Genomic DNA, 21,001 nt, shown 5'->3' with positions numbered 1-21,001 from the left:
TAGGATCTGTATTTTATTAAATGCTGCTCGTTTTCAAACATTTGCTAGGGAGTAATTTTACCGCAATGAACAACTCTAGAACACCATTGGGACGATACGAGTCGGTCCTAACGAGTTAACTATGAGCTATGATGTCAGTGCAATGATATGATATTCTGTTAAAGCCGACACATTTGGGAGCCTTCCGTTTTCACCCATTGTAAGTAGAACAGATTATGCAGTGAAGGGGCCATTGTCAGATTCCCATAATGTATTAACGATGACCCTTCACAACTATTTCCGAACGACATACTGACTCCGGGTAGACACTCTCTCTATTTTACTCATCATCTAGCGTTATCTATTTGTCCTCAAATGAACCTGCCCTACCTAAAAGGCGATTAGACCTCCTACTCATACCTTTACTTTATATAGATATCGAGTACCAACAAACACGCTTTAGTATCAAACTACAACACTGTTTCATTTTATATAAGCAGAATACAAATTGAAATTGATAGAACTATTTATGATTATTGTTTCGCATAAAAAAAATTGATCAGTACCTGATACATTATAAATATACAATGAACCTATATTTGGCTTTCATTTTATGGTTAAAATAACCCAATAGGTTATCATGTTTTCGTATAAACTCCTATTAGAAACAATGATTGACTCCCGATAAGTGTGTAGACAACTGTCATAGAAATGTCATGTAAAACTATCGCAAAAACGAATACGTGTAAAATGTATTATATTGTTTATCTGGTCTTTACAACGGCAGTAGAACAAAGGTACATTGTTAAATTCCAGAACATGGGATAGGTCGAGCGATTTTGGACTTTTACAGGAAATTACAAGTCCGGTTTCCTGGCATTGCCGCCCAGAGGATTCATATTAAATGGAAGGGGAGAAAGGTTACGTTCTTAGACATGCTGTTACTTCGCTACTTCCGCCTTTGGTCCTAACTACTGACATCTCCAAAATATATAATGTCAGTATTATTAATTGGCTTATCTTAATTAATAAGCCTTCGTGTTAATGCCATCGAGCTATGGCCGCATAAACTATCACCAAATCACATCATTACAGATGTATCTACAGGTGAAGTATATATTTAAAATGTAATTAATACATATATAATGCGCACATGTGTCAAATATGTAATTAATAGTTGTATAATATCATTTAATAAAAACACTTAATTAATAGATTTATTATACGATTGTGTATAAATTGTAATTAAGAGTTTCATTGTGTGCTAATTAGTGCGTCGTTAACTGAATACACGTCTTATTAGCATGATGTACAGTGTGACCACGCGAACTTTTAAAATGTTTAAATAAGGCACTGACATTAGTGATAGACGTGTGCTTGTCACTATATATAGACAGGTCAGTGGATAATAGACATGACCTCAGAAGAGGTCCATAACTGTTAATTCGAACCGACAAAATTAACTTTTCATATCTCAATTGGCATTGAAATACATGTACATAACCAGGTGTGCAAAGCCTTTGTTTCAAAATACCTTTACGTAGATTCAAATTTAATTAAAATTCAGATATATACAAATTAGTCGTGGTGTTGTATTATTACAAAAGTAAGTGCATTTTGACATATAGTTCTATGCAAAGAGACTTGATATGTTTAACCTTCATTTTTTCGATTAAGTAAGTGCATTTTGACATATAGTTCTATGCAAGGAGGCTAGATATGTTTAACCTTCATTTTTCATGTTTGCAAATATGCATCTGCCATCGATTGTGGCATCGCCATGAAAAAAGCTTATGTATGACACAACAAAAAATCTGTCCATTTCCTACTGTCCTTTCACGTCGCTTGTCAAATGTCCGTGATGTCACTGTTCTGGACACTTATATGGACTTACTAGTCTGTCATGCCCATGTCCGCCATGACAGTCCGGTCTTGAGATGATGGACAGAGAGTGTATGGTCACTGACAGTCAGAACACACGTAGTATGAATGTTTTGAAGGAAAACATTGTGAGAAATAGTTTTTTATGTCCGTGGGAAAAGTGGTCAAAGAATGTCCACCAAATTCGGAAACGTTGTTCTTAACCCCGGTCAAACGATTCAAGGTGAAGGGCGACTTATAGCATGGAATGTTAACACGCAACCACCAAACACCCTGAAACCTGTAACACAGCTTAATTTCACCTGCGATAAGATTTCAAATATTTCGCTTTCGATTAGAATTCACGAAAAACAATCATCAGAAAAATTTCAATTACGTGAATTAAAGTTTAAGATTCACATCGCATTTGAATCGAAATAAAAAAAAAAGTAGTCACACAAAACAACGCGAAATCAAGTCCCTTCGAAAAATAACTGATTTGCAGCAACAAATTATTTTTTCGAAATGATTTATAAATAAAACCACACAAGTAAAATTGGAGTGAAAGTAGAGCTGCCTATTCGTTTGAAAATGAAAGTATTTCGTATTTTTTTTCTTTTTTTTTTCCTTCATTTTTAACAATAATCAAAGAATCTCTAAGTCACACGTCGTTATATATGTCCCTTCCTCCCAAAGAATTTTACTGACCTTTTTTTGTTGCAATTCAACTTTTTTATGGGGAGAATGTATGGTTACATCAGTGACGTTTATCGTATTATTTGGACATTTTGAACATTCGTGGGTTAAGTTTCAAGACACGACGTATTTCTAAACTTTCTTTTTATCTGAGGAAATAACTTGTGAACTTTGTTGATGAAAAATTAACATTTCTTTACCGGTATGGTGTTACTCTGTTATCACGCCTAATTAACTTCCGCTAAAGAAACACAGTTTCCTTAATGAGCAAGTTTCGTCTAATTGGTATTATTCTAAGAATACAATCATGCGATTATACCAAAGGATTGGAATCCAACCCGCAGCCATTGTGCTTAGAAACCAACTTGTGGATTGTACCGGGACACCATTGTGTATAACGTTCTCCGCCACCATTGCGAAACCGATTGAGGAGATTGAAATAGTATAAGCCCATACAATACAATATAACAGTCATTCGATCATTTCGTCACTCCAGTTACTGTCCATAGAATTCTATCTCTTGAAGAGACACCTCATAACCGGAGAACCCTATCCCTGGCCAGACGCAAGCATCTAGACCATTTGTGCTCTCCTTATCATAAAACCGGACTCTGTAGATAATTGTTTTACAGTGTATGAACTCGTATTTAAATCAATATCAGTTAGTTAGCATCGACGTTGTTCTTTGAACCCTCACGGTAACCAAACCTTTCATGAAGACAACCAGATATTGGTCTGGACATAAGGTTAACACATATATGGCCTGTTTGCATCACATATCAAAGTCTTTCTTTGCGTGTCAAGCTAATAATAGTTTCTACCGATTCTGATTTTTTCAATGTTTATCCAAAATGGCGGATGGCGAACTCGGCGAGATACCCAGTACGGCTAGTTGTCTAATGGATTTTATTCACGTTGCATAATTGCTTGCCTCAGTGACATATCAGCGCAACCTATCTTTTGAATAATAAACATATTTATCATTTTTATTAATAAACGCTTGCGAAAAAAACGCAGACCACTGAATTTCAACAATGCTAATAACCCGTCTCAAAGGGACACAAACTTCAAACGGTAAAACTACGATGCTGAGAAGAATCAATACAGTGTGCATATCTGTAATTAATGAGATATGTACATAAAGAGGACAGCCTGTCAGTCGGGGTGTGATGTTAAGGCGGTCTCTATCCTAAATGATCATATGGACAGATTAATGTGACAAAACAAAGACTGGACACAAGGAATGCCTGGTCAGTACTCGGACTGTGAGAATACGACGGCGTGACGCCACTCGTTTCGATATGGTCATCCTTCGGCCACAGGCGACCATGAACTGACCAGTATAACACGTAAACGCTAAAATACCCTTTATAACCGAAAATGTGACACGATACAACGAACTCTTAACATTTAAAGTTAATTTTATCAAATAAACCACATAACCAAATGTCTGTTATATGTATGAAAACTCTGCTATGTTGTTGACATCCTGTAATCACTGGTGACAAAATCCAGTAAGAGGCAAATTGATTTGTTTTTAATTTTTCGTTTTAACACGGTTAGTAGGTACAAATCAACAAAACTATGTAGCCAATTATGTTTCGTTAAAATTGCTACTCTTTACATGTATTTAATGGTTTCACAGTTTACTAAATACAAGTTAGCGTAAACAATTAGGGTGAGTTGTTCAGTTAATTTTGATAGACGGCTGTGAGGTCTCAGTATATCCAACAGGTTTAGTACGTCTAGACTATGTATTGTTCTTTCTCATAAACATAGAAAATATGTGATTTTAACATTCTATCGTATCGCTGCATTGTCGTCAAATAAAACAGAATTAAAAGGTTATAATAGCACCTGTACATATTTATTAGTAATTCGTTGTACAGCTTGGAACGACAGAGGTATCTCCTAGTTGAATGATACTGACCTTGAAACCAAATGTATCACTTACATATCGACTTCTAATTCGAAGCAAAGACCGTGTCAAAAAGGAGTTAGGAACCACGGCTTGACTGATCTGATGAAATGTTAATTCCAAAAGGGGTTTTTAACATGAGCCTTCCATTAAAGGTTGGTGTCTGGTCTTCACGCTACGTTAAATTGAGCACGACTATTTCACAAAGTAGTGTGGAATGAATGATTTATCTAAAACATTGACTGGGCCAAGTCATACAATTACAAAGTGATAATAGGTACGAGGTGTTGAAACATGATTAGACCAACTACAATTTTATAACTGTTTTAAAACCCTGATAACGTTTCTCTCTGGACATATCCGCAAAAAATTGGTATGCTACCCCACAGCACTTCTCTTTTATCTATTATTTATAAAGAAATAGACATACACAACCTTCAAGTAAATTAACAAATGTTATTTCAAATTTCACTTTTACATTTTTGAGGATATAGGATGTTTGTATCAGAGATTTGAGAGTTACACATTTCCCCTAATATCAAATAAATTAGTTAATACATATTGATCAAAAAGGTTTTTACGCATAGGAAAAAACCGATGACTTCGTGTAAACTATTTATTTTGTTTTATTTGCTAACTATATCATTGCCGGACAATTGAAATCAGAACAATTTGAGTTTGATTGATGCGTTTAATAGAAATATGAAAAAGAATGAAAGGTTATATATCTATTTTGTCTATCATTCATATATCCTTTCCACAATCTAAATAAAAAATGTCAAAAATCAAATATGTATACTTCTTTTCTAAATAATTTATAGAAATGATGATGAGCATATTGAGAATTTTAGTTCGATTTCCCCTATTCACTATTTTACGGCTGATAAATTTTTATGAGATTTCCCCTATCTTCTAGATATATTTACTTCCTAAAACAAAACCATTTGATGAGAAATTATTCATATGTGAGTTGTGCTTTGGTTCATTCAACCTTTTACCTCTACTACACGTCCGTGAAAGTATTTGTAGTATTAATGTAGTTCAAGGTCTCTAAAGACATGATCGATTTGACGAGGTCATTCACAGAGCGAGCTAGTCACAGTTTTTATGTACGTGTATACTATAACAGTCTACTATTGTGTACAAAATCAATACCCAAAATTGTTTGAGAAAGGTTTTGATCACAACAATGTTAAGAAAGTTACCATTATAATAATTTACAGAAATCACTTTCTCAAATCAATGAAAATATATAAGAGTCCTATGAACAATTTGTCACCCTAGTTTTCTCGTGCTGAATGAAATATAAGTAGTTGATACTGATAGTAACATATTATATATTTTAAACCAAATATCAAAAGTGTACAGTTCTGTCAGCTAACATATTGATATAAACTATCACCCCATACTTTCATTACTGATAAGATTTTAAGCAGTCAAAACATTACTTTAAATGATATTCCTTTGAATGAACATCATAGTGTATTTTATCAATATATGTTACTAAGTTTTAAAGTATATTTCCCTGTTACATTAAACAAATTACTATTGTATGTATGTATCACACTTGATAGTCATACCATCCGAATACTCGTATGATAATAAGTTATGATGTTTTGATTGCAGATATGCTACATATGTATGTTTAATATGGATCTCTTCCATGGGTTTACAATAATTATATTAATGGGGTTTTTTTTCCAATAAGAGATCAATTTCTTCTTTATTTAATGACGCATTAAGTTCCTAAGTGTTGCATTTGTGGTAAAGTTGCTAAGTGATGTATTTTATGTCAATACCTGACCAATGATATCTCATTAATAAGGGCCCAACTCGCCTGATTTCCCTCTGAACAACTTGTTACTAGATAGATGATAGGTGAAACTACGAAGGATCAGATTTGACAGATGAAAAATTGCCTCTTAACAATGATCTAATTGTTGACACAGGTATTGACGGGACGAGGTTAGCATAACGGTTTATCATTTCACTTCTGGCAATTGTTTCTTTCTTATAGATAGCGATGCATCAATATTCTTTTGACAGCTCCAACAAATTAGCTCCTTGTGGTCACATTGACTTTTGTCGAATAGGTGTGATCGATCATCGCTGAACTGGACAACGCCAAACAACTAAACTAAACCACATTGTCGATAGATACGTTTATAAGATGTTCCTAGACGATGGACAGCTGGTGTTCAATGATATTTACATTTGTAAATATTTATTTGTTCTTAAGTATGGGCCGAGTAAGAAATGATGCTGGTTTTTCCTGTGTGGTCTTGCGAACCAGACGCACAGGGGGAAAAGCATATGATGTATACTTTAATAGACTAAAATGTATATCTTCATTTATTTATACAAATGTTATTCTCGCTAATACCGCAATATAACTATAGTGAGTGATTATAAGATAACATGAAATAGACAAGTGTTTATCAGATGATATGAATGTCTTTGTCTGTTTTTGCTGTGTGTTTAATGTTGTCATTTTAGAGCCATAATTGTCTTGTTTTTTGTAGTTAAATAACTTGACGTTAATAAACAATCTGAACATTAAGTGAAGCGGATTTACTTCAAAATAATAGCATTCACTGAATCTCTCATTTCAATCAATATTATGTATATGTAGTAAATTTAAAGCTTATGGCACAGTGTATATCTTTGAAATATGCTATAAAGTATTTTATTTAAATCTTAATTGAAATACAGTGTATATGATCATCACTTGATTTCTATCATAGTGTTAATTTATTAATATATATTGTATACGTTGTAGGTATTTCTTAAATCTACGAATAAACAAAATGTTTTTAAAGTTTCAATGACTTTTTATTTGATAAAGAGAGTATGACTTTTTTATTTTCAATATTTGATGTTTTTCTTTCATCTCTGGATATAATGTATTAGTATACAATGCATGTTATCCCCTAGATATACATACCAAAATTTCATAGTTCTTCAAAGCAATGAATTATCATCAATGCATTAATAGATATCGAATAATAAATTACAAAATCATATGCTTTAAAGAAAATCACATCACTTACCCTCTAATAATGTTAGGTTTTTTATCAAATAAATCCAGAAAATTAGCATAAAAGCACATACTGATAAAAAAAACATTTTGCTCTAGGTGGTTAGGTGAAAGTAATATGTTTTATATATAGAGGTAAAGTGTTAAGAAAAAGTGACTTAGTCTCCGTCTGGTAGATTTTATAGACTGATATGTTAAAGAAATCTTAATATTCTTAAAATAAACTAGATGTCAGATGTTTTTTTGTTTGTAGTCAATGAAATAGGTATGTTTATAGATAAGGCTTAATTTTGTTACCTACAGAGATTGAAAGCAATAAGTTAGATACGGCAGTGTACGGCTCAAGGTTACCTGGGGTTAAGCTGACAGGTGAGAAAAACACAATTAGGTATTGTCAGATTTACAGCTGCCCATTGTTTAAAGATAACAAGGATGTTTAATTGACAGTGTAAAGAGTTTGTAAACCATAAAACTCGAACTTAAGTCTGACATTGTGTCAGGTTTATCATGCAACCCGTAATGTTTGACCCACAAAAGTACACCCTACCTACTAGTATGATAAACATATTTTAGGTGATATAGTTTAGATGATTTGGGTATTTTATACCTGCGATATAGCGACAGAGGTAAATATCTTAAATTTATGTGATATCCAACTTTTATGATTTTAATATTTCATATCTCTGAGTAATGTAGCGACAGAGGTAAATATTATACACTTTTGTGATATCCAACTTTGAAAAATTATTACATTTGTATATTTATAAATATATTTTAGGTGATATTGTTTAGATGATTTGAGTATTTCATATCTCTGATGTAGCGACAGAGGTAAATATATTGGACATGTTTGATATCTAGTATTGAAAATGTATTATATGATAAACATATTTCAGATGATACAGTTTACAATGACTTGAATATATTGTCAAAATGTTCATTTCTGAGTTATTTAACTTATGTATAAAACTGTTATATCTTCTAGACATATATACTGTCTTCTAATTTTTATTTCTATTGAAAACCTTATTCACTTTTGTATTAAAAATCACATTTGCTTTTGTATATTTTGTATAGCCATTATAATTTATGTTTGAAATCCTATTCAATTTGTATCTTATGTATAGTATCTGTAATTTCTTTTTGAAATCATATTCACTTTGTATCTTATGTATAGTCATTATTATTTCTTTTGGAAATCATATTCACTTTGTATCTATTGTCTAGTCTATATTATTTCTTTTGGGAATCATATTCAATTTGTATTTATGTACAGTATCTATTATTTCTTTTGAAAACCATATTCATTTTGTATCTGTTGTATAGTCTTTATTATTTATTTTGGAAATCATATTCAATTGTATTTGTTGTACATTATATAATCTACATTGTTTATAGAGTAAATCATATTCTCCTATGTATTTTTTGTATGATCTATTAAAGTAAGTCATATTTCATATTTTCATTAATAATCATTATCATTTATAATAAACATTTGGATGATCTCATAAACATCAATACGTTTATCATTGTTTAATGCTTTTATACATTGTGGCTGTGATATTTTATGTATAGCCGTTATATTTTGGTGGTAAAATAGTATCTTTTAATATATATGGTTATTGTAAAATTTTATTTGTTCTATAAAATCGTGAATTATGAATCGGGTTTGAAGGAAAGTTATTCCTGCAATCAAAATACATTAACATTTAAAGTAGTGATTACATTCAGTTCTTTATGAATAAAATTGATATAGCAATTAATTCCATAATTCAAAATGTCGTAAACATAATTGTATGCATTTAGTAAGTTAATCTTCATATTAAATACTAAAATTACTTATTTTTGATGGAAATGTTATTTGTCTTCTAATTATTTAGGCAGGTTTTTTAATATCTTAATTAGCATTTTTCGTGTGAATTAATGACCCACAGATAGATAGAGAAAAAAACTAAACAGTAAATTCGTGCTAAATGGATGAATAATTAATTTGTTTTTGTTCGCTTTAGATTTAATGAAGTTTTATTTATAAATATGCAGAACAATTCTTTATACATTAACGGTTCTGTTGGGGCTGTCATCTAGCATATAGCCAGGGCTTTTGCAGAATACATATTAATCTTACGTCGCTTGTCATTTATCATCTACGATAGCTGCAGGCTGAGTGTGAGGAATTGTTTATTTTAACCGGAGTCGATTAGACTATATAGAGCACAAACAAAATGTTTATATTCCATTTGTCTTGTTTGAGGACAAAAATAAATAAATATTTACTACTTTATAAATATTTTATTATGTAAATGTTTAGGTGTTAGGAAAGTCGAGATTGATGACAAGTCTTAATAATTTGTCTACACAAAGTGACAAGGTGAGCTATTCTTCCTACTTATTAGACACTGACAATGATAGCCTATGCAGGTATGTTACCCCAAATCCAGTTCAACAAGTTATTAAAACTTCTCTTATTCATTTATGTTCATATCATCTTAAATGTACACTTTGTACTTTATTTTGACGCCTTTCCATGTTTATAAAAGTCATTTACGTATTTTATTTCATTCAAACTTAAAATTTCGCATTTCCATCTAGATATAAAGAATAATTCTGACTCCAAGGGTCATCATCGCATGAAAAAAGGTCCACTAAACGTGCGAGAAAATTTTAAAGGATGTGAAAATGATGTATTATGAAACTAGATGCTAACACTACAGTTGTACGTATATCTTGTTCTCTCGGAGTACTCTGGTCGTACAGAGCTTCTTGAAAGTCCAACTTTGTCATTTCTGTTCTCACCATTACATTATCCGGCATCGGGTTACAGACAATATTGTCAATAGTGTGTAATTATAGTGAAATAAAGCGTATATTTACAGCACATCCAAAGCATCGGGCCAAGTCAACTCCATCCCCTCCACAATGTGACAAAGTATACGGTTTCTGGCCAATGTTTGAGAGCCGTTTGATATTGAAGGTAAGGGGTTATGTGGGAGGGGAGGGAAAGGAATGGTTCCTTTTAGTTAATGATAGAGAGGCACGCTATAAAATATTAGGTTTAGGGGAACCATCTGTGAACATCCCGCTACTTTCTGTAGTAGAAATCGACTTAAATCATCGATACTCGGTGCATCTTCATTATCGGAACACTGATGTCATTTCAGAAAAATGTTCTCAGTTCTCAATAGAAGAATTTCAATGTTATGTTTATATTAAAAAACTCGAATTGGTATGTACAATGTGAAGCATTAAATGTTTACAAGTTTGTTGTTTATTGTTTGTATTTAACAATTGGTCATTTAAATTTCATAAGATGATATAGCTATTGTTTGTTTTTCACAATTTGGTCATTTAAATTTCACATAATAATATAGCTTTTATCACAATTATAAATAACAGGAACTATTGTTAGAATTCATGATACCAGGTGAGTTTATTTATACCAATTATATAATTTATTATATTTAAAACCATTTTTATTTTATTTTATATTCATCTCACGGTAAAATCAACAGATTAATTTATAAATTGTTTATGAGAGATATTATGTATAACTTAATTGCAATCAGATCTAGAATCCGTCTCATTTGATTATATCTATACTATTGACATGATAAAACACACCTATGTATTTACCATCCATAGATAGAGGATTATGAATTATCTATCGAAATGTAAATCCGAATCGTTGATTTAGTAGTTTATAGTTGTCAACACATATCGGAGAGATACTCTATTGAAAGAAGTCGATTTAAACTGGAGTTATTTCCCTTTAATTCTAAAATTGATGAAAAATCTAACGAATTTAAACCTGCTTGTTCATGGATGTATCGGTATATTTTCATGTTAAATAATTGTCGATGGCGTTAGGTTATATATAATTTACATGGATACGGAATAACTATGCTTAAAATGGTTATTATATATCAAATTAAGGACAAATATGTGCAATGTTCTACCATCACAACTGCATCCATTGTTTTACTAAGAATGTGATACATTCATTTAGCTGAACATTTACCCAGAAACCAGATATTAAATAAACGTTCATATTATTGGGGGAGTTATCTTTCAAGATTCCTCGGGTAGATATCATCATAATTTGTCAAAATTTCTCTAAATTTCTAAAATGACTTCAGACATATTCTCCCCACTCTGTTTCGTAAAATTTCTGGCCAAATGTTTAGGCATTAACCTTGTTATTATAAACATGGATTTATTTCCTGTGTTGTATTAACCTTGTATTAACCATCAAAACTACAATTGACCTTGATTCCTAACCTACCCCTCTAACCCATTTCTAGTTGATGATTATGAGCCATTAAAATATATACCAACCTTGATTTGGTGAGTCCGAGTTAGCACTTCTACAGTCGATGTCCCTCCCGGGGAGAGGGGGAATACCGGGGGGCATGTCGGGATAAAAACTTCCATTTGTGTAGCCCGGAGGATGGGCTGCCTGATACATATCCCCATACAGGGGATAATTCCTCATTGCTGGCATGTTTAAGGGATTCATATGGTTCAGCTGCATCTGTCTACAATTGATATAGTCGGCCCCAGCACTCGTGAATGAGTTGTACGGGGATTTAGAGTTCATGGCGGAAAAGGAAGCTCCAAGTTGGAGATTGCTGTAAGAAGACATACTAGAACACGAATTATGGCCTGTGATGCTCCCAGCGTCGCTTGTATAGTTTGACCAGCCGTTCTGTCCGGACCGCCCGATGGCCGAATCTTGACCCCCGGGACTGGAGCTAAGGATGCTGGACACCGTTGTTGTCAATCCGTTGGGATAGAACGGTAGACTGGAGTGAGCTAACAAGTTATTGGCAGTCTCCATCGCTCAACATTACACCTGTAAACAACATAAACAACAAATGTAAACAACGTTAACAACAAATGTAAATAAAGTAAACAACAAATGTAAACAATAAAATCTTGAATGAAATCAACATGATACTTTTTTGTTGCAAATTGTCAGATACTTGTCCATCTTATGACACAGAAAACCACAAACCAGTTAAGTCAATCGTTAATTTCCAATGCAGATCATCATGAACATTAGAGTGCATTTTGATAATTAAACGTTCCTGGCACTGATATTGATTTTTGATATTCATCTTCTGGTGATATATTCCAATCGCTGATATAGTGTATCTGAAATTACATGTACTCTACTTGTTTATTTAATCATTTTATCGTGTCATAAACTTATTTCCCCATTTAAGTGGGATTCGTAACTACAGACAAGCACAATAGAACTTTCAACTTCTAAACAATAGCACATATACAAATGTACAAGAATGTGATACATGGGAATCGTACATATAGTGACGATTAACTGAGAAAAATACTTAAATAGAATATTGAGCATATTTAATATAATTCTTATATACATCCAGATAATATCGATCTGTATTTTATTTGTCTTATGATTGGAACGATAATAAATAGAATACCGATGTCTATGTATCATAATAGAGTTTAAAAAAGGGATGATCATAAACGCTGAAACAATTGCTATTGTTTTCAAAATATCTCAGATAAAATATCCTCAGTTCAATACTGATACCCACAATTTATAGGCATCGTGTTACTAAATACTTGGTAGTGTTGAGATCATATAATGCACAAATAATTCCTGTAATATACGGTTCTATGTACGTCCAGACGTTTAGATATCAAATATCATTTTCGTATTGATATTATACATTTAAAAGCCCAGGCTAAATATCGAATAAACCTAAAGAAATTGATTGACACAGTTGGATGGGGATATGCTGTTTTATTAGGCCGCTCCATAAATATTTAATACCGCAAGTGTTAAACGTTGTGGAAAAATCGTTAAGCACTTTCCGCTTTTTTTCTTCTATTTTTTTTTTCTCTCTCTCTCTCTCTCTCAACATTATCAGGTATTCTTTAAGCTTTTTCCAATACGGGTTTAAAGGAGCACCTGTTTTATAAATTCATAAATCAATGTATCGTCAAAATAAATTATCGTTTGATGTTTATTTCAAATGATATTATTTTCATGAAACTCATCAAGTATTTTACGAAAAATTTGACAAGATCATAAAATAAATTTGATATAAACTTTAAAACCGTTCTATCTCATGTAATAGATATTTTCTGTAGTTAATACTAAAAGGAAGTATATATTCCTGGTCAAAAATGGCGATGTTTTTTTAATGTATTTTTGTTTAATACTTTGAGAAATATTCATCAAGCTGGTCAAAATGTATAGGAGTATGTTTACGCAAGAACGATTACATGGGAAGGATTGCATTAATTTTACATGGATCTTTTTGCAGAACTACATTAGGACAAACTACACAAAACTGTTATATGACACCGAATTTTTATATATATTTACATAACAAAAATAGTATGGAAATTTAAAATTCATGCAACTCATCTAGCACGTAAGGAATTAAGTAAACTGATTTTGTATGTATGTTTAAAAATGAGATATAAAAAAATATTGCAAGGTATTTGAGAGATAAAGTAAACGTTTTTTTTTCACTTTCAACTCTGGCACAATGAGCTTATTTTAAAAATTCATAAGTCTATCCGGAACATATTGACAGACAATACGTTTTCATTTTTAGACTGCTTTATATTTTACATAGAGACGGACAAACGTTTGATTCTTCTATTAGAATCTTCTTCTTTTCATTCTTTATATCAGTTATTTAATAATGTATAAAGTATGATAATGGAATTCAAGTGAATGGGAAAAAAAACATATGCATGTAGTTTTTAATTAAAGCATTATATGCAGCAACACCGACACAATACTAAAATCTTCTCTTAAAATTCTGAATAAGTTTTCGTGCTGGTTTAATCCCATAAAGCTCATCCGTCTATGCTGTTTTATGTATCCGGTTAAAGATAACGCATTTAGTTTGTACAAAATATCTGATATAGTATATATTTCTATATGTTATATTTGTCATGCACTATTTTGCACATTTCCTATTTAATGAACATGTAGACTCGAAAAGATCTCTGAAAGTTTATGTAACGTGTTAAAATTTGGGGTAATAAATAACCGTATTGACAAGGAAGATTTAAAGCTAGTTAGCACATTCGCACACCTGCCGGAGCGCAAGGTGTATATAGTCAATGATTTTTTCATTCATGATCCCACAAACATACGGCTTTTTCAGATACCTTAATGAGGTTACAGCCAGATTGAAGATATGGTAGGTGAACACTTTGTGAAACTTGGAATATTTTTTCGGAATCTTTTGGACATCTACTATTAATCCGGCATTGTTGTAGTGTAAGAGGCTAGTACGTAGACAGAATAATAAACCCATTAAGCGAGAGTGCCGGGTGCCACATGTAATTAGGTAGCTAACGTTTCACTGGGGATGGGAATCCAAAGATTTTATCATATTCAAAACGCAATCTCAATTTGCAAAATTTCAATACAAATGTAATTCGTCAAAACTGTAAATGTAGCCCTCATGACATGCATCATAAGCAAAAGGCGTGAAAAGTATATCATATGTACATAGACGCATTATATTTTCGTCTAAAGCAAGAGACAAATTATTTTTGAATTTATAAGAAAAAAATATGTACACACTTACATTGTGGTACACGTGTGTATATTTATGTAGGTGAAACATCTGTTTAATACAACAAAACTTGTTAGGGTGCAAATTTATCATCGCTATTTATGATACATATATATAGCTCGAGTTTAATAGTTCTTATAAAGTCTATAAATTCTAATAAATGCACACATAATATAATAGAATTTTAGCTGAACATGTTTGATGGCCATTTAAGTTTTAATAGTTATGCAGGCAAACGATGAAGCTGCGTTGATGTTGTTAGTAATAAGAAATTCTACCCTACCCGTAAATAATTATAAATACATTAATAGCAAATCGGAAATAAATTTCAGACATATTCATTATTTTTCATGTGCGGATTTCAATCAGCATAATACATAGACTATTATACGGTCATAACGAGGAATTTATTCAATGTATAAAATATGCAAGAAATTAGGAAAATGTTTAAAACAATAGCCTTAGAACACCTGTGTGATCGACCTGTTTCTCCCTCCCCGGGGTTTCATAAGCCTCCTCCCCGGGAGAATGCCCTATCTCCGCCTTCCGGGTCGCTGAGCCCGGTTGATTACGCTCCATATACACGGAAATAAAACTAAACATCAAACAGGTATAAAAACACACATAAAATTATCAATTAAATTTAAATATATTTGGCCTTGAGATGCTATTAACATTACGGCGGTATCGCAGTCTTGACTGTATATATACATACCTTGCTATAAGCGTTTTCTCATATTCCATTCGATCTTTGAGTTTTACTGTAATATAACTACCATGTACGTAGAGTCCTTAATGCCACAAACCGGGCTATCAAAACCATGCTCCCCTCCAAAACAATATAAACACTAGTATGAGTCGTACACGGGCTGAGCAATCCGGCCTCACTCTACGATACACAACAACCTATGACCTCGAATATCACACACAGAGAGCTAATAAAAATACGGGATATAGCCTCAAACCACGTGACGCGCCACAGCCAATCGTCGCCGGCCAATTCAGAAAACTCAGTCAGTCGGAAAGATACGGCTACACTGTGAATCAAGTCGAATTTAACGAAATCTTCTCAGTGAGATAAAAACGTATTAAATATTTACCACAAAAGAGTTTCTCTTTCTTGAATTAATCGAAATCCTCTGTTTATTGTACATTCGGGACTTACATCTCCAGTTAATAGCTGCTAAATCTCGAAGAAGACCATTGCTATGAATATTCATAAAAAGATGGTTTGGCCAATCAGTAATCGGCATACATCAGCCATTTGATAGCAAACTTTATGCGTGTTTAATAGAAATAGAGGTAATTATCACTGCGCTGGCAAATTGCTGAGACTTTATAGTATAACGTTTGACTGTTTGGCGAGAGGTTTTAAGATGTACGTATACAGAACGGAATGTTTTATAATACTAAGTTCGGGACCGACTATATTGTACAGGTAAGCATGGTGAGAGCGGTGGAAGGGGATCTCGTCTAAACTATTCGTAGCGGAGGTCCGGATTTATTAGAAGGGCCTACGGCACAGGACATTGAGCTAACCATTGAAAGTGAAAGCAGGCATTTGATGTTATTGTTTGGAACATGTTCATGCGGTCCGACTCTTTAATTTCTGTAGCATTTATCGCTGTATTTCCTTCACAGGATTAAAATTTAAGCCAGTGCGGAAGACTTCTAAATTACAGAAGAAAACGTTAGCCGTGTTCCTTAATTATAAGTATCGCGTTGCGGATGGGAAACTGATTCCCATACTGTAAAGTTAAGATGTTTCCCAACCCACTAAGCATTGCACTAGCTTTATAAGATGTTAATGTAAGCTGTGATCTTTCCGTTTTTTTAGATAATATTATTTTATACAGGGCTACCGTGATAAGTATTTTCTAATATGATAAGATTTTAAATTTGTTTTGTCATTTTAACATTTACTGCATATGTTAAATATGTAACAATAATGTTGTCATTGTCAAAAACAAAATTAATATTTCTTCAATATATTTCATTATAATGTTTGCAGTGACATTGTCAAGCCAGAAATGAATTAAATCTGAATATTTTAAAAATGTTATTTTAAAATAGACTTATAATTGAATAATTACCAGGAAGAAGCATATATGTAAATGATACAAAAATCTATAATTAGCAGTAACTAGTTTGAGAGACGTGTATAATCCGCGGTAAGGTTTCCCCGAAGGATGGTCTGTTGTACCTGTACAGGTAAACGCTCTTGTCAGTCATCACACAAATAGACACGATCATCCATCATGTGACTCCAGCCTTTGTGCCCATGTACATCATCGTTACGCGTATTTTATGTAATAATTATTACAATGTAGTAATAAACATCATTTAATTAGCCACATAGCGAGAGCTTGTTACCGGAATTACAGTACGGATTCTTCTCCTAACTTACAATGAATGTCACTAAAAATAGACAAATGATGTTACAGAATAGCTTCATAAACACCATGCTTAATTAGAGTGATAAACATGTTAGTTATAAAATAAAGGAATACTAATTAATCAAGTATATAAATAATGTTTGCAAAAAATAAATAAATAAATAAATAATAAAATAAAATAAAATTGCAATAATGATACGATATATTTCGCTAACTGCCGCTTAGGATTTTTGCAATAAGCACCAGTGTCAGTTGAACTTTTGTGATCTTTTTAACTATTTTATTATTTTTGATTTACATTTAGGAAATTTAAACTTTTATTGTCTTGATACGTTATCTATCAACATTTATTTCATTTTACTTTTACATATCCAAACGAATTTAACAACAATTGGCCTGTGTCATTCAATTATTATTTTACGGGATTTAATTTAATAAAATCGATACCGAAATGGTTATCAATATAATTCGGCATTATATTCAACAAAATACGGTATACGAATGCAAAAACATGATTTCATTTTGCTCATGAACGATAGAATAAGGCGACTCCGTTGCCTTATTGAAATAGGAACTTAAATTTGCACGAAAGTACACGTGTGTGTTGATGTATAACCTTATAATTACGTGCACGCGTGCACTCTACTGATGTAACAGATGCTGCAAATTTACGACAAGCAACGTACCTGTTTCTGGCAATTTACTTAATTTCTTATACCATTTGTATTGTGTATAATAACCTTATCAAGATTGAGAAGCTTGTCTAACAAGATTTAAAGTTATATCGGTCGGTATTTCACACTCCAGTTCAAAGAAATGTTTCATCAAGTGCGTTCCGCACACAAAAAAACAAACCCTCGTAAATAATCCGCAAAATTGATTAACTGTTGTTCGTTACAATAATGAAGCGCGCTCGTGAGTTCAATGACGGTATAGGGACACAAGCCATGTAGCTAATGGCAAAGACTTGTAATAACTGTTAATTTCATGGATGAAAGGATCTTCAAATGCTCCCAATTTTTGTCAATTGAAACTGATAGTTATACCTAAATTTCACAACGGATACACCTTCTTATTCTTAAAATAATGCAATCTATAATTGTAATATTACGATCGTATGTACATTAAGACAGGCAGTGCCGGTTTCAGCTTTTCTCCCTAAGTTAATTTAATGAATTGATTAAATAGCACACTAACGATTTCAGCTAGCAATATTCGTTGATTTACACTGAAGTATGTTCGTTTCGGAGCTTCCTTATTTGACTCTGTTAATCAGAACGTGAGTGTTTTTACCATTTCCAACCTATTCCTGTTTCCTTTAAATGTTCGACGCGGCTCTGTCTATTGACCGCGGTTACTTGGTGGTATTTCTTCATTACTCAAAGAGCTACAATATATGAATGGTCTTGGTCGGGATTCGAGTACCCGTCGATAGGCTAATGAAATACTAGCTCCTCAAGAGATCACCGTTTTACAAATTTTCGATAATAGACACCAGTGTGTTATAACGTATCGTTGTCTCCGGATCGTATATACGGCAGTCCGGCTCGGAATACTACAATACTCTCGAGACTACGAGAAAATCTTCACAGGGCTCGCACGATCCCGTTTTGCCTGCCAATTTCTTTAATTTCACGTTTCCGCAGCAATAAAAGCAATTGTCACTAGCCGTACTAATGTCCAGTGGTTGAACGTCTTGTAGCGACCATCACGGTACAATTATGAAGCACGCTACAGGACCAATTGCGTCTTTCTGAAGACATACTGCGTTCATAGGTTTATAAATACAAATAACATATTGCGACGATTTTAAAACAACGGCATTAGACGATTAAAAATGTTATGTAATGTTTATGTTAATTAGCTAGTTACAAATCAAATGAAAATTAAGTGTTTTTCCCCATTTATTTTATGCTGTGCTTTTATTTACATTCCTTTGAAAATAAAGAAATAAAAATAAATAACGAAAATATTTTGTTCACATATGTATAAATTACGAAAGCACGACCTATTTAATTGCCATATGTAGCTTTGATTTTGATACAAATGGTCTTATGTATAAGAAAAGTATTCAAACGTATTTGAATTTTTTTTAATTTGATTGAACTGCTACTTTACTGTGATATGCGATTGCGCTTAATTCTTCGGGGTATTAGTCATCATAAAAAACCGGTCATATTTTAATTTACCTGCCCTGTAATGTTCAAAGAAAATATACATTTACGTTACGTTGACCTTATTCTTTAAATTTCGCAGGGATTGCCCCGGGAAAAACCTAACTGCAGGTATTTGCTGATTGTTTTACGACGTTCAACTAACTGCCGAGAGGGACATGAACTGTATTGAGCAGTAAGGTGTTCTGATTGGGGGTCCAATAAAACCTCACCGCTTGCACGAGACAACAATTACCACAATAATATTGTTGACAAGTCGATAATCCGGGGTCTTATCATTTTTTCTTTCATATGAAAAGTATTGAGATGTATTTATAGATAGGTGTACCCATATCTATGATATATCTTTCAACAGATCAGTATCTTTACCATGTTTACTATATTGTAAAACACGTGTTATTTACGACTTGAAATCGGGTAAACAATAATTGTTGACAGCGGAGAAAAAAGGAAACAAAACATCAAACGATTATGAAAGTCTTTGTTATTTGTTCAATTGACTTGTAAACATATTCCGTACTGTTTATAAAACATCACTACAAATGGCAACGAATAGTAATTTGATTGATTACAAATAAAATGAAAATCTGGATATTGAGATTTTAATTATAGTCAAATTGTACTTGTATTATGTTGGATTATAGACCAATAACAAACAATACTCCTATATTAGAACGTCAATGCATTATAAATAAAATACAAAAAAATGTATATTTACAATGTGCATACATGTATATTTATATGTTTCAATCAACCTCGTTATTTGCAATAAATGCAATTGTAGTAATAAAATAGATGAAATGAAAATTATTAAATAAATATAAATCATCTTTAAAATAATTATTCTCATATTCCTTATTGAAAAAAATCGATATATTGATATTCATTTCTATAGCGATATCACGCACATAAAAATGGGGAATATACGAAGAGATGTATCGTATATATTCTTATAAATAAATTAGGTTTATTGAACAGAACGGAATCGCGGGATAGTTCATTATGATTCCGTGGCTAATGGATATATTTTCCTCGGCATCAATTAATGCTGGACGTACGGCGGTCGCTGTGATCTGAAACCGTGACGTCACGTTAAGTGAATTCCGTTGTCTGAGCTTGCTTAGTGTATTAGTCTTGTTTATACACCAGTGAACACCATTATGGATACAGTGTGTGTTTAGTTTTCATTGATACTCACGAAAAAATCATACTTCACATTTGCATATATCAGTAGTTGTACTAGTCTCTATATCCTATGAACGTTCCGGATTAACTTGAAACTCGTTTATTTTTTTAGATTAGCCATCTAATTATTGTTAAAGCAAATTTCCGTGAAATAATATACAGTGCAATAAAAAAGG

At 32.4% G+C, this 21,001-nt stretch overlaps 1 protein-coding gene across 3 annotated transcripts in view; it reads right to left on the bottom strand.

Annotated features, from left to right (window-relative positions):
• The window catches only part of LOC138321837 (homeobox protein php-3-like), a 109,865-nt gene that overhangs the window by 9,225 nt on the left and 79,639 nt on the right, over positions 1–21,001 (bottom strand). For 2 of the 3 annotated variants that reach the window (XM_069265830.1, XM_069265831.1), the window contains one exon: positions 11,823–12,339. In XM_069265830.1, coding sequence (XP_069121931.1) covers positions 11,823–12,324 — 502 coding nt within the window. In that variant the 5' untranslated portion in view covers positions 12,325–12,339. Of the gene's footprint in view, positions 1–11,822; positions 12,340–15,785; positions 15,984–21,001 lie in introns of those variants that run through there. The other variant, XM_069265829.1, reaches the window with a different exon arrangement.

The sequence above is a fragment of the Argopecten irradians genome, chromosome 4 (assembly GCF_041381155.1).
Source record: "Argopecten irradians isolate NY chromosome 4, Ai_NY, whole genome shotgun sequence".
NCBI classification, from domain to species: domain Eukaryota; kingdom Metazoa; phylum Mollusca; class Bivalvia; order Pectinida; family Pectinidae; genus Argopecten; species Argopecten irradians.
Note: the sequence above shows the minus strand (reverse complement) of the source record. Positions and strands in the feature narration are given on the sequence as shown.